Genomic DNA, 14484 nt, shown 5'->3' on the forward strand with positions numbered 1-14484 from the left:
ACCACATTCATTCTGTGTCAGAAACCTATGCTGTGTCAACTATTTAATTTTAGATTTAAAAAGTTTGAAGAAGAAATTTTTAATTGATTTGTAAAATCTTGACATTTGTTTTGTGTAAAAAAAAACCATGTAATGTCAAAAATTTGATCACAATCCAAATTCAGAGCTGTATCACGCTTGAATGTTTTGTCCATACTTGCCCTAACTGTTCAGGGTTCGACCTCTGCGGTCGTATAAAGCTGCGCCCTGCGGAGCACCTGGTTGGTTATTATCTTGAATATTATTATAGATAGAGATAAACTGTAAACAGCAATAATGTTCAGCAAAGTAAGATTTACAAATAAGTCAACGTGACCGAAATGGTCAGTTGACCCCTTTAGGAGTTATTGCCCTTTTTAGTCCATTTTTAACCATTTTTCGTCAATCTTAGTTATCTTTTACAAAAATCTTCTCCTCTGAAACTACTGGGCCAAATTTAACCAAACTTAGCCATAATTGGGGTATCTAGTTAAAAAAATGTGTCTGGTAACTCGGCCAACAAACCAAGATGGCCGCCATGGCTAAAAATAGAACATGGGGGTAAAATGCAGTTTTTGGCTTATAACTCAAAAACCAAAGCATTAAGAGCAAATCTGACAAGAAGTTAAATTGTTAATCAAGTCACGATCTATCTGCCCTGGAATTTTCAGATGAATCGAATAATCGGTTGTTAGGTTGTTGCCCCTGAATTGGTAATTTTGAGGAAATTTTGCTGTTTTTTTGTTATCTTGAATATTATTATAGATAGAGATAAACTGTAAATAGCAATAATGTACAGCAAAGTAAGAACTAAAAATAAGTCACTATGACCAAAATAGTCAATTGACCCCCTAAGGAGTTATTGCCCTTCATAGTCAATTTTTAACAATTTTCTTAAAATTTGAAGATTTTCAATAACATTTTCCACAGAAAGTACTGTTATAGATAGAGATAATTGTAAGCAGCAAGAATGTTTAGTAAAGTAAGATCTACAAACACATCACCATCACCAAAACAAAATTTTGTCATGAATCCATCTGTGTCCATTGTTTAATATTCACATAGACCAAGGTGAGCGACACAGGCTCTTTAGAGCCTCTAGTTCATAAATTAAATTAATCTTTTACAAAAATCTTCTCCTCTGAAACTACTGGGCCAAATTAATCCAAACTTGGCCACAATCATCTTTGGGGTATCTAGTTTAAAAAATGTGTGGCGTGACCTGGTCAACCAACCAAGATGGCCGCCACCGCTAAAAATAGAACATAGGGGTAAAATGCAGTTTTTGGCTTATAACTCAAAAACCAAAGCATTTTGAGGAAATCTGACATGGGGATAAAAATGTTTATCAGGTCAAGATCTATCTGCCCTGAAATTTTCAGATGAATCGGTCAATCGGTTGTTGGGTTGCTGCCCCTGAATTGGTAATTTTGAGGAAATTTTGCTGTTTTTGGTTATTATCTTGAATATTATTATAGATAGAGATAAATTGTAAACAGCAATAATGTTCAGCAAAGTAAGATCTACAAATAAGTCAACATGACCAAAATGGTCAGTTGACCCCTTTAGGAGTTATTGCCCTTTATAGTCAATCTTTAACCATTTTTCATAAATTAAGTAATCTTTTACAAAATCTCCACTGAAACTACTAGGCCACAATCATCTTTGGGGTATCTAGTTTGAAAAATGTGTCCGATGACCTGGCCATTCAACCAAGATGGCCGCCACGGCTAAAAATAGAACATAGGGGTAAAATGCAGTTTTTGGCTTATAACTCAAAAACCAAAGCATTTTGAGGAAATCTGACGGGATAAAAATGTTTATCAGGTCAAGATCTATCTGCCCTTAAATTTTCAGATGAATCAGTCAATCGGTTGTTGGGTTGCTGCCCCTGAATTGGTAATTTTGAGGAAATTTTGCTGTTTTTGGTTATTATCTTGAATATTATTATAGATAGAGATAAACTGTAAACAGCAATAATGTTCAGCAAAGTAAGATCTACAAATAAGTAAACATGACCAAAATGGTCAGTTGACCCGTTTAGGAGTTATTGCCCTTTATAGTCAATTTTAACCATTTTTCATAAATTAAATTAATCTTTTACAAAAATCTTCTCCTCTGAAACTACTGGGCCAAATTAATCCAAACTTGGCCACAATCATCTTTGGGGTATCTAGTTTGAAAAATGTGTCCGATGACCTGGCCATTCAACCAAGATGGCCGCCACGGCTAAAAATAGAACATAGGGGTAAAATGCAGTTTTTGGCTTATAACTCAAAAACCAAAGCATTTTGAGGAAATCTGACAGGATAAAAATGTTTATCAGGTCAAGATCTATCTGCCCTTAAATTTTCAGATAAATCAGTCAATCGGTTGTTGGGTTGCTGCCCCTGAATTGGTAATTTTGAGGAAATTTTGCTGTTTTTGGTTATTATCTTGAATATTATTATAGATAGAGATAAACTGTAAACAGCAATAATGTTCAGCAAAGTAAGATCTACAAATAAGTAAACATGACCAAAATGGTCAGTTGACCCGTTTAGGAGTTATTGCCCTTTATAGTCAATTTTAACCATTTTTCATAAATTAAATTAATCTTTTACAAAAATCTTCTCCTCTGAAACTACTGGGCCAAATTAATCCAAACTTGGCCACAATCATCTTTGGGGTATCTAGTTTAAAAAATGTGTGGCGTGACCTGGTCAACCAACCAAGATGGCCGCCACCGCTAAAAATAGAACATAGGGGTAAAATGCAGTTTTTGGCTTATAACTCAAAAACCAAAGCATTTTGAGGAAATCTGACATGGGATAAAAATGTTTATCAGGTCAAGATCTATCTGCCCTGAAATTTTCAGATGAATCGGTCAATCGGTTGTTGGGTTGCTGCCCCTGAATTGGTAATTTTGAGGAAATTTTGCTGTTTTTGGTTATTATCTTGAATATTATTATAGATAGAGACAAATTGTAAACAGCAATAATGTTCAGCAAAGTAAGATCTACAAATAAGTCAACATGACCAAAATGGTCAGTTGACCCCTTTAGGAGTTATTGCCCTTTATAGTCAATCTTTAACCATTTTTAGCTCACCTGGCCCGAAGGGCCAAGTGAGCTTTTCTCACCACTTGGCGTCCGTCGTCCGTCGTCGTCGTCCGTCGTCGTCGTCCGTCGTCGTCGTCCGTCGTCGTCGTCCGTCGTCGTCGTCGTCGTTAACTTTTTACATTTTGAACTTCTTCTAGAGAACCACTGAATGGAATGAAACCAAACATGGCATGAATGTTCCTTATGAGGTGCTGACCAAGTGTTGTTACTTTGTTGCCGATCCATCATCCAAGATGGCCGCCAGCGGGGGACTTAGTTTAACATAGGACCCTATGGGAAATGCATACAAATGACTTCCTCTAGAGAACCACTGAATGGAATGAAACCAAACATGGCATGAATGTTCCTTATGAGGTGCTGACCAAGTGTTGTTACTTTGTTGCCGATCCATCATCCAAGATGGCCGCCAGCCGGGAACTTAGTTTAACATAGGACTCTATGGGAAATGCATACAAATGACTTCTTTTAGAGAACCACTGAATGGAATAAAACCAAACATAGCATGAATGTTCCTTATGGGGTGCTGACCAAGTGTTGTTACTTTGTAGCCGATCCATCATCCAAGATGGCCGCCAGCGGGGGACTTAGTTTAACATAGGACCCTATGGGAAATGCATACAAATGACTTCTTCTAGAGAACCACTAAATGGAATGAAACCAAACATAGCATGAATGTTCCTTATGGAGTGCTGACCAAGTGTTGTTACTTTGTAGCCGATCCATCATCCAAGATGGCCGCCAGCGGGGGACTTAGTTTAACATAGGACCCTATGGGAAATGCATACAAATGACTTCTTCTAGAGAACCACTAAATGGAATGAAACCAAACATAGCATGAATGTTCCTTATGGAGTGCTGACCAAGTGTTGTTACTTTGTAGCCAATCCATCATCCAAGATGGCCGCCAGCGGGGGACTTAGTTTAACATAGGACCCTATGGGAAATGCATACAAATGACTTCTTTTAGAGAACCACTGAATGGAATGAAATCAAACATGGCATGAATGTTCCTAATGTGGTGCTGACCAAGTGTTGTTACTTTGTAGCCGATCCATTATCCAAGATGGACGCCAGCGGGGGACTTAGTTTAACATGGGACCCTATGGGAAATGCAAAGAAATGACTTCTTTTAGAGAACAACTGAATGGAATGAAACCAAACATTGCATGAATGTTCCTTATGCCGTGCTGACCATGTGTTGTTTCTTTGTAGCCCATCCATCATCCAAGATGGCCGCCAGCATGGGACTTAGTTTAACATAGGACCCTATGGGAAATGCATACAAATGACTTCTTTTAGAGAACCACTGAATGGAATGAAATCAAACATGGCATGAATGTTCCTAATGTGGTGCTGACCAAGTGTTGTAACTTTGTAGCCGATCCATTATCCAAGATGGCCGCCAGCAGGGACTTAGTTTAACATAGGACCCTATTGGAAATGCATACAAATGACTTCTTTTAGAGAACCACTGAATGGAATAAAACTAAACATTGCATGAATGTTCCTTATGAGGTGCTGACCAAGTGTTGTTACTTTGTAGCAGATCCATCATCCAAGATGGCCGCCAGCAGGGGACTTAGTTTAACATAGGACCCTATGGGAAATGCATACAAATGACTTCTTTTAGAGAACCACTGAATGGAATAAAACCAAACATGGCATGAATGTTCCTTATGAGGTGCTGACCAAGTGTTGTTACTTTGTAGCCGATCCACCATCCAAGATGGCCGCCAGTGGGGGACTTTTGAATGAAATTAAACATGTTCCTTTCCTTATCAATGAGGTTGTGTTGTCACTTTTAGCCAAATTTTATATTTTTTCATATGATTTCAAAAACCCAAGTAGAATCAGGTGAGCGATACAGGCTCTTGAGAGCCTCTAGTTCATAAATCTAAGTAATCTTTTACAAAATCTCCACTGAAACTACTAGGCCACAATCATCTTTGGGGTATCTAGTTTGAAAAATGTGTCCGATGACCTGGCCATTCAACCAAGATGGCCGCCACGGCTAAAAATAGAACATAGGGGTAAAATGCAGTTTTTGGCTTATAACTATGAATTCAAAGCATCTAGAGCAAATCTGACAAGAAGTTAAATTGTTAATCAAGTCAATATCTATCTGCCCTGAATTTTTCAGATGAATTGGACAACTGGTTGTTGGGTTGCTGCCCTCCAATTGGTAATTTTTAAAGAAATTTTGCCGTTTTTGGTTATCTTGAATACTATTATAGATAGCGATAAACTGTAAACAGCAATAATGTTCAGCAAAGTAAGATCTACAAATAAGTCAACATGACCTAAATGGTCAATTGACCCCTTAAGGAGTTATTGCCCTTTATAGTCAATTTTTAACAATTTTCATTAATTTGGTAAATATATGTAAATTTTTACCAAATATAGTTCTCTGTTACTAATGGGCAAAGTTCATTATAGATATAATTGTAAGAAGCAAAATCGTTCAGTAAAGTAAGAACTTCAAACACATCACCATCACCAAAATACAATTTTGTCATGAATCCATTTGTGTCCTTTGTTTAATATGCACATAGACCAAGGTGAGCGACACAGGCTCTTTAGAGCCTCTAGTTTGATTATGTGTATGAATTAGTAATAATTATGTTATTTTGTACACCATTTGAAGGTACTAGTTACTAACTATAAACAGTTATATGCAACAAATATATTTTACTATCAAATTTCATGTATTTGTAAAATGATAATTATATTTTCAGATGGGTTATGGAACAAGAGCAATGAATTTATTACAGCAGTATTACAAAGGTGAAATGATCAGTTTATCAGAAACTAAAGACATAGATGACAATGTAACACCAGTGGATGAACAGGTAGGATTTATATCTTGTGCATGAGCATTACTGTATTGATATCTTTTCACCATCTTACTTTTGTTGTTAAAAAGGCTAAAATAGAAACACACAAAGGATTGTTCAAGACACCATTTAGACATGAATGATACTTTATATTTTTCTGATAAGACTTATTTTAATTTGAGATAATCTCTAATTTTATCCATCGCAAGCTTTATGATAAGTGTGTTTTCTCAATAGGTAGAGTGAGAATCAGATGAGACCGTGAACTAAAGTCATTATCTTTGCATTGAAAAAAGAGGGTTTCTAAGCTACATCTTGTCTAAGTGCTACTGCAGCAAAGGAACAGGTTTTTATTATATCAGCTTTCTATCAGTGGAATATTTGATGGCGCGCAATCTTTCTTTTTTCATATCAATGTTTATTTTATTTACAGGATGTAAGTTTAGTTGATGAAAGATTAACACCCAGAAAAAATCTTCCACCATTACTCATGAAACTGACGGAGAGAAAACCAGAGAAGTTAGATTATCTTGGTGTATCATTTGGTCTTACAGCTGGATTACTTAAGTAAGGTTTGAATTATATCTATAATATATTTCAGTACAAGACATCATCTATAGTTATTAATTTCTGTGTCGTTTGGTCTTTTGTGGATAGTTGTCTCATTGGCAATCATACCACATCTTCTTTTTTTATATCATATCTATTTAGACAAGGTTTTCCTAAAATTTACATTCAATTCTGAAATTGTATTTCTTATCAGGGAAGAAGTTTCTCACCTTAAAATACAAGCCAGCGACTCTTTTCACAAAAAATCTTACGATTAGAATTGATCGCAAGTTATGCTGAAATGTTCATGACTTGCGCATATTTTTACATTGAACTTTTCTCAAATAAGATAAAATGTTATGAAGTCGTGATAGTACAGAATGTTGATTTTTAAGTGGCTAAAGCCTGAACATTGACACAATACAAGAAAACTTTCTACTTTTTTGTAAACTCAGAAATATGTCTCCATGCTAACAGTGGTCATCTGATGAATCACATTTCAATGTCCTTGGTAAACCTTGAATATATTGATTTATCAAAGTTTTTTCATTCTTTATATTTTATAGATTTTGGAAGAAGTCCAAATTTACTCCAGTGTATCTACGCCAGACTCCTGTAAGTATTGGTTGTTTATAAAGTATGTATAGTTTTATAATTCGACTGCTTCTGCAATAGAACGTAAGAATAGTTCTAAATTTCTGGATAATTTCTGAAAGTGTATCATATTTGTTCTTTCCTAAAATTAATATGTGGAGATGTGGGATAAAAGTCAGTAAGATAGCACACAACAAAACAAATAAACTGATTAAAAAAGAGTTGACCTTGATCTTCAAAATGTTTGAATCAAGTCTTTTCATTATTATTTTATCCCTGACAAGATAAATAAAGTAACTTATAATTTGCATAAGCCTGGATTTGCATTGAGCAAAAACATAATGGAAGGTAGAAACAAAAATTAAAAATAATGAGTTATACTTTCAAAGTAATGACTTATGTTAACTTATGAGTAGCCTTGAATTGTATTTCCAAGTTTTCTACAAATATCTACTTTCTTTTCTGTGGTATTTCAGAATGACCTTACAGGTGAACACTCCTGTATCATGTTAAAGATGTTACATACAGAAGATAATCCTGAAGATAGAAGTGAACCATGGCTGGCGGCTTTCTGGAAAGGTTATTATTGAACTTTATTGGATCAAATGGTTTAAGTATCTAAGTTTTTAAGTAGAATTGTTTAAAGTTCAGATCATTGTAGTCTGTCAAATCGATAAATACACAGAAAATTACTCTAAGCATGCCAATTTAACTAAAGTATCAGTAAAAAAAATCATACAAAAACATTATATTCATACCAAAAAAATGTAAGATATCAAACATAATATCCACACTTAAAAGTAAAATACAGCCCAAGTTATATAAGTTATAAAAGTAAAATACAGCCCAAGTTATATAAGTTATAAAAGTTAAATACAGCCCAAGTTATATAAGTTATAAAAGTTGAATACAGCCCAAGTTATATAAGTTATAATGCATATTTTAAGAAAAGGATTAAGAATTAGCTTGCCAAAGTTTTTGGTGTATCCACTCTGAATTGAAAGTTGATCATATATTGAAAATGTTTATTGAAACTTCTAGTTTTATAATTACTAGTACCAAATGTGTTGATTTGCTTTTGATCAAGATTTTTTTTCACTCCTCTGACATCATAACAAACACATACAAAAAGATATAGTTTCTTCAATTTTCTAATTTAATTACTTTGAATAATATACAAGTTTTTGGATTAGTTTATGGCAAAAAAATTGAATTGTATCTTACTGAATAAATTGTTTTTCTTTAGATTTCCGAAGGAGATTTGTGTCTTTGTTGTCCTACCAGTTCAGGACATTTACACCTTCCATGGCACTGAATATTCTGCAGGAGAAAACATTCAAATCAACTGGAAAAAGTAAGACTGTTATACTTGGGCAAAAAAACAAGTTTTTATGGAGATTTACTCTTTTTTAAATCTGTACTGCCTGTAAACATGGGTCCTTATTTTAGGGGAAAGTTCTCTACTGATGAGTATATATATTATTCTACATAATTTTTAATGGCACAGTATTTGTAGGAAGTGAAAAGAAACTGATCTGATGATTTTGGTTGAAGGCTTATTTAAGGATCAAGTTTGAGTATATAGGTTAGGGTTTATAGTTTAATATACTGTAAATTCAGAAATTATTGCATGTATTTATTATTGCGATTTTGTCATTTGAGACTGAAATGAGATTTTAAATTTTGCAATATTGAGAAAAACCCTGTTTTATTCAGATACAAAATTTCAAAATGCGAGTTCAAATTAATGGGATAATAATCCTGTTGCATTTTTCGCAATAATAAAAACATCGCAATAATTTCTGAATTTACAGTACTTCTTTATGGACTGGTTCCCCTATGGTAAGTAAAGTCCAAGTCTTAATTTAAATAAAAAGGATTTTTTTTTTGAAGTATACTTTATTGTTTACAATGCATTATAGCAGTTCACATTTTAATTTATTAATTTGATAACTGTTAAATCATTTATTTCAGAAAAAATGAGTTTAGCAGAACTGGAAGCTCATTTTACAAAGTATGATGTGAAACGTCTAGAGCTGTATGCTCAGAACATGGTGGATTATCACTTAGTGATAGACTTGTTACCAGCCATTAGTCGACTGTTCTTCCTTGGTCTAATTGATACACACCTCAGTGTGGTACAGTCTGTAAGTTTTTATTGGGGTAAAGATTGCATTCATGCGATCAAAACCATTAAGGGGATAGTTAGATAGTTTTCAATTTTCAAGATTTTATCGCTATTTTTGAGATAACAAAAAAATCACTTTGAGCACAACATTCTATAATACTATCCATGAAGGTTTCAAGAAATCTATCAATGAAATATATACTAAGATGTTCAAGTCAAAAATAATGTGTATTGTGTATGCATAAATAAACTCATCATAAATACCAAGACTAAATTTTGTATATACGCTAGACGCGCGTTTCGTCTACAAAAGACTCATCAGTGATGCTCAAATCCAAAAAAGTTTAAAAGGCCAAATAAAGTACGAAATTGAAGAGCATTGAGGACCAAAATTCCTAAAAGTTATGCCAAATACAGCTAAGGTAATCTTTGAATCTGTTCTAAAAACATCAATGATCTCATTGTTGGAGTAATATTTATAATTGGAGTTATCTTCCTTTGCATGTTCAATTGTGATGGAAAACATCTGTATTGCCTTTAAAAGCTTTAATACTTTGTTTGATTGTTAGTTCTCACTGCAAACTTAGTGCAATCTTTATCCTTTATTGCTCACAAACATTTTGATAGTGATTTTCTCTTGATCAGTTGATTTCATTTTCTATTGAAGTATTCTTACAAAAAAATAATATTGGCACATATAACATGTATAATTCATTGTTGAAAGAAATAACTGTTATTTTTAAGGTGTAGAAAAACATAGGACTTATACCTAAAAAAATAACTAATTTGATGTATTCAAAGTTATAAAAGGGTTCAGGTCTAGTTTTATACTTAAATAGTAAAGATATTGTAATTAAATGTTTTTTAAAAACTCAAAAGGTACTATGCTTATAAGTATGGTTAGCCAACCAGGCACACATTTTGTCTATCGCAGTCTCATTAGCTTCGCTGTAATCAAACCATTTGCTAAATGATCAGAAAGATAATTATATATTTTGATAGAAAAAGAATGAATACCGGTACTTAAATGTAATTTCAATTAACATTGTTTTATCTACATGACAGGGTCTGTTGTTAGGCTTAGGACTACAGCACAGAACAGTGGATGAGTTAGAAAAGGAGCTGGACTTGCCATCTAGTCAGTTACTGGGATTGTTTAACAGAATTATCAGGAAAATTGTACAGGTGAATATAATTTGAAAAATTTTTGATCCTTTCTGATAAACTCATTTACTACTTGAATAGACTCAAGGTAATTTGGGCCATACATCATAATTTATTTCATTTGTTACAAAATAAGCCATTTAATTTACACCTATAAAACAGTTAAATGATAAAAAAAAATGAAATATTTTACTAATCAGTTAATATTATTTACTTTTACTTATCTCCTCTGTTTGCCAGCATTTCATGCTTCCCCTTGTCACTAAAGTAGGATATTGGCAGGATGAGTTACTAAATATTTTATTATTATTCATTAGTATAGTATAGTAAATATGTAGTTTGATATTTTATGACAAGACCTAAAGGAATTTAAATGGCTTTAATTCATAAAACTACTGAATTACTCTTTTTCTTCTTTTTTTTAGAACAATTTACTTGAATAATTCAGGATATCTGACTTCATAAATCATGACGTCAAATATTGATATATATATATGATATAAAATGAATTTCAACCTATCACCATGATACCTTATCTTAAAACAGCAGCAATTGTAAGCAGTTTTCTGAATAGATCTTACAATCTATAGTATTTATAAATATGTTTTATAGATTTGATGTAAAAGAAAAAGAAGAAAAAAAATTATGGAATTTTTATTTACAGAATTTGAATGAAATATTGGAAGCTGATGTAGAAAAGGATATGGTAGCTAGAAAGGAGATAACATTAGAACCTGTTAAACAAACTATGGATGAAGAATTGGTATGGCTATTTTACATTGTCAATTTGTTACATTATCAAATTTATACTAAAGATTAAGAATGTGCATTTTGTTTGTATAATGACCATATACAAACCAAAGCATTTTATACATGTCTTTATATAGTTTAATAATGTACTAAATTAGTTGATCAATAGCTAATTGGATATTAATTGTGGTTGTTTATTTTAATTTTTTTTTTAAATGTTTGCGTTTTAAGGATACTTTTGACAATTAACAGATTCAGATTTCAGTTGCAGGTTTTGAAAAATATGAATTTTATGCCCCACCTAGTAGAGGGGCATTATGTTTTCTGTGTGTGCATCCGTTTGTCTGTCCATTTGTTCGTTCGTCCGTTTGTCTGTTCGTCCTGTTTCAGGTTAAAGATTTTGGTCAAGGTAGTTTTTGATGAAGTTGAAGTCCAATCAACTTCAAACTTAGGACACATGTATCCTATGATATGATCTTTCTAATTTAAATGCCAAATTAGATTTTCGACCCCAATTGCAGGGTCTACTGAACATAGAAAATGATAATTCAAGTTTCAGGTTAAAGTTTTTGGTCAAGGTAGTTTTTGATGAAGTTGAAATCCAATCAACTTGAAACTTATTTCACATGTTCCCTATGATATGATCTTTCTTATTTAAATGCCAAATTAGATTTTTACCCTAATTTTAAGGTCCACTGAACATAGAAAATGATAGTGCCTGTTGGGCATCTGTGTACTTTGGACACATTCTTGCTTCCTAGACATGTTTAGTTCAAAAACAGAATGTGTTTTAAGATTTCATTTTCCAGTTTGCTGAATTTATGTTTTGTCAAAGACTGAGATTTCTTCCCATTTAAGCAATAAATTATTGATTGCAGAATGAAGCAGCCAATGAGGTGTTACAGAAACAAAGACAGGAAGCAGCAGTGTTGTCTGGGATAGATCTGACAAATTATGCAATAAGAGGATCAGAACATGACTGGCAAAAAGCCTTGTCTGGGTCTAATGAGAAGAAAGGATTAGTTAGTGTTAAAAGGTAAAATACATATACAAGGCATAGATTTAGAGTGTGAGTCCTTATTTATAAGAGGACTATCAAGCAAAATAATATATGATTAATCAACCTCCAAATATTAAGCTTCTTACAAAAAATAAATGCTATAAAGTGTAATTTGATTTGATTTTTTTTTTACTTTTACTGCTCAATAGTTGCTTGGTAATGAAACTTTTTATCATTTCTATGCAATAGTTTTAAAATCATTAAACCTATCATTACTAAATTGAATATATGGTATCTTATAAAAGTCAGGTCCAGTTCTGAAGATTTTAGCTTTGCAAAACCAGAGTTTTTATTCTATTTTGATTTACAAATGGTTGTTTCTCATTTCTGACTTGTAATTTGAGATTCATTGAACTACTTCTTTCCAAAATTCTGATGACAAAACAAAAGGGAAAACCTAAATTTCCATTGCTTAGTTTTTTTTCTTTTCATAATTTATGAAAGTTTTTAGATTTTTTTATTTTCAAAACAGAAATGATTCATTAGAAAGACTTCAGTTTTTTTCTGAATATTATATGAGTTAGATTTGTCACTTTGTGTTACTGTATCTAACAGTCATTCCAAATTGTATCTTTGTAAAGTTTTTCTTCACTGAAAACGACATCCAATGTCTGCTCACCATATAGTTCTTATGCAGAGCAGGGTTCTTTTCACATAAACACTGTCTAATGGGGAATGTGCATTTGATATTTGGTGCTTGATATTACAAATCCATACATGATTCCATAAGATCAGGAAATTATTAAACAATGATAGAGTATATTTTAGCATTTGTACTAATAACTGACTTTTTTCCAGCAACAAAGAAAAGAAGCGAAAACCAGAATCAAATATATTGGAGGAATTTTCAACAAGTGCAAAAAAGAAAAAAGACAAAAAGAAACACAAACACTGATTTTAAATAGATATTTATAATACACACATATTTGTTGAAGTTTATTGTTGTTTTTACATGTATGTTTGATATCATAATCATGTAAGCAGTTATTGAAATGGAAAGATTCTGGGGTTAATTTCACTAAAATACTTAAGACTAAGATTTATCGTAAGTATTATGAATTGTTCATGACTTTACGATCAATCTTAATCATTAGTTCATTTGTAAAACCAACACCAGGCTCATAACCAATATCATCCAAAATACCTGATTGGTCTACTGTCATCTCATTCCATGATGTTCCAATTGTCTATTAAATTTCCACCTTTTTTGAGGTAAAAATTGCATAAAATGAAATGAAAACCCTTATGTAATGCCTGAGTTTAAATAACATAGTGCAATGAGATGAACATTCTTTGGATCATATTAAGTCAATGTCATGCAATTTTTAAGTCCATATGAAAACATTTTTATAGTTCCAAAAATCTCAAAATAGAGGAAGCATTATCTATGCATGTATAATTGGTTCGTTTACCTTAATACCATAGTAATTTTGATGCAGATGGACAAGATGTCAGTATTGTACATTAGTCATAATACAGAAGCTAGATGAGCAATACAAGCTCTTTAAGAATTATGTTAACTTGTATTTGCAGACTCACCAGACTGATATGCTACCACGTTGTTGCTAACAAAAGTAAATAATAAGGATAAAATAAAATAAAATCATAAACATATATTGAAGAATCTGAAAAATCATTAGGCCAAATAATTTCATACAAAATTTGTCAGAAATCAATGAAATATATGATTCTTATCACATTAAAACATTCAAGGTTGATTGTTGTCCCCTATGCAAGGCAATGGGGAGAATATTGAAATATCAGTCATCCATCCATTGGTCCAACTGTCTGTCTTGTCTTGTTGGCTTTCTCACATGTTATTTTTCTTGACAGATTTTTATGAAACTTGTCTCATATATTTATATCAGCAATGTCTTGCATGAGTTGAATAAATCAGTGATGATCACTTATTTTCAAAATAGTTATGCCCCTTGGAAATATGCATTATAATGGATGTCACATTGCATTTACTCTGAAAACTACATTTCTGTAAGATATAAACAAAAAAGTCTTATAGAACAAAAAAGGGTGCTTTCTTTTAGTAATTGCCCTTGTTTCTTGGATGGATAAAATATTGGATGTTCAACATGTTAGACATCGGAACTGTTCTTTTATATTGTCCTTTTATGACATGCTATTTAGACTGTGTTCCTGTGTTCATTTTGGGCTTGCTTTTTGGCAGAAAACCTTCTTCTTTCTTTTTATGCTGCTGTCGTAGTGGAAGGGGTATTAAGTGTTACCCTTGTCAAAGATATGTCTGTATGTCCAAAGTATCATGTTTATCTG

At 32.5% G+C, this 14484-nt stretch overlaps 1 protein-coding gene across 2 annotated transcripts in view; it reads left to right on the plus strand.

The window, feature by feature from the left end:
- LOC143082830 (RNA cytidine acetyltransferase-like) overlaps positions 1 to 13132 on the plus strand; it is a 41703-nt gene extending 28571 nt beyond the window's left edge. For both annotated transcript variants that reach the window (XM_076258708.1, XM_076258707.1), the window contains exons 18-27: positions 5855 to 5968; positions 6387 to 6520; positions 7069 to 7117; positions 7573 to 7675; positions 8343 to 8450; positions 9071 to 9243; positions 10290 to 10409; positions 11053 to 11151; positions 12017 to 12174; positions 12997 to 13132. In XM_076258708.1, coding sequence (XP_076114823.1) covers positions 5855 to 5968; positions 6387 to 6520; positions 7069 to 7117; positions 7573 to 7675; positions 8343 to 8450; positions 9071 to 9243; positions 10290 to 10409; positions 11053 to 11151; positions 12017 to 12174; positions 12997 to 13093 — 1155 coding nt within the window. In that variant the 3' untranslated portion in view covers positions 13094 to 13132. The remainder of the gene's footprint in view (positions 1 to 5854; positions 5969 to 6386; positions 6521 to 7068; positions 7118 to 7572; positions 7676 to 8342; positions 8451 to 9070; positions 9244 to 10289; positions 10410 to 11052; positions 11152 to 12016; positions 12175 to 12996) is intronic.
- The last annotated feature ends 1352 nt before the right edge of the window (positions 13133 to 14484 follow it).

This window comes from Mytilus galloprovincialis, chromosome 7 (genome assembly GCF_965363235.1).
Source record: "Mytilus galloprovincialis chromosome 7, xbMytGall1.hap1.1, whole genome shotgun sequence".
In the NCBI taxonomy this organism is placed as follows: domain Eukaryota; kingdom Metazoa; phylum Mollusca; class Bivalvia; order Mytilida; family Mytilidae; genus Mytilus; species Mytilus galloprovincialis.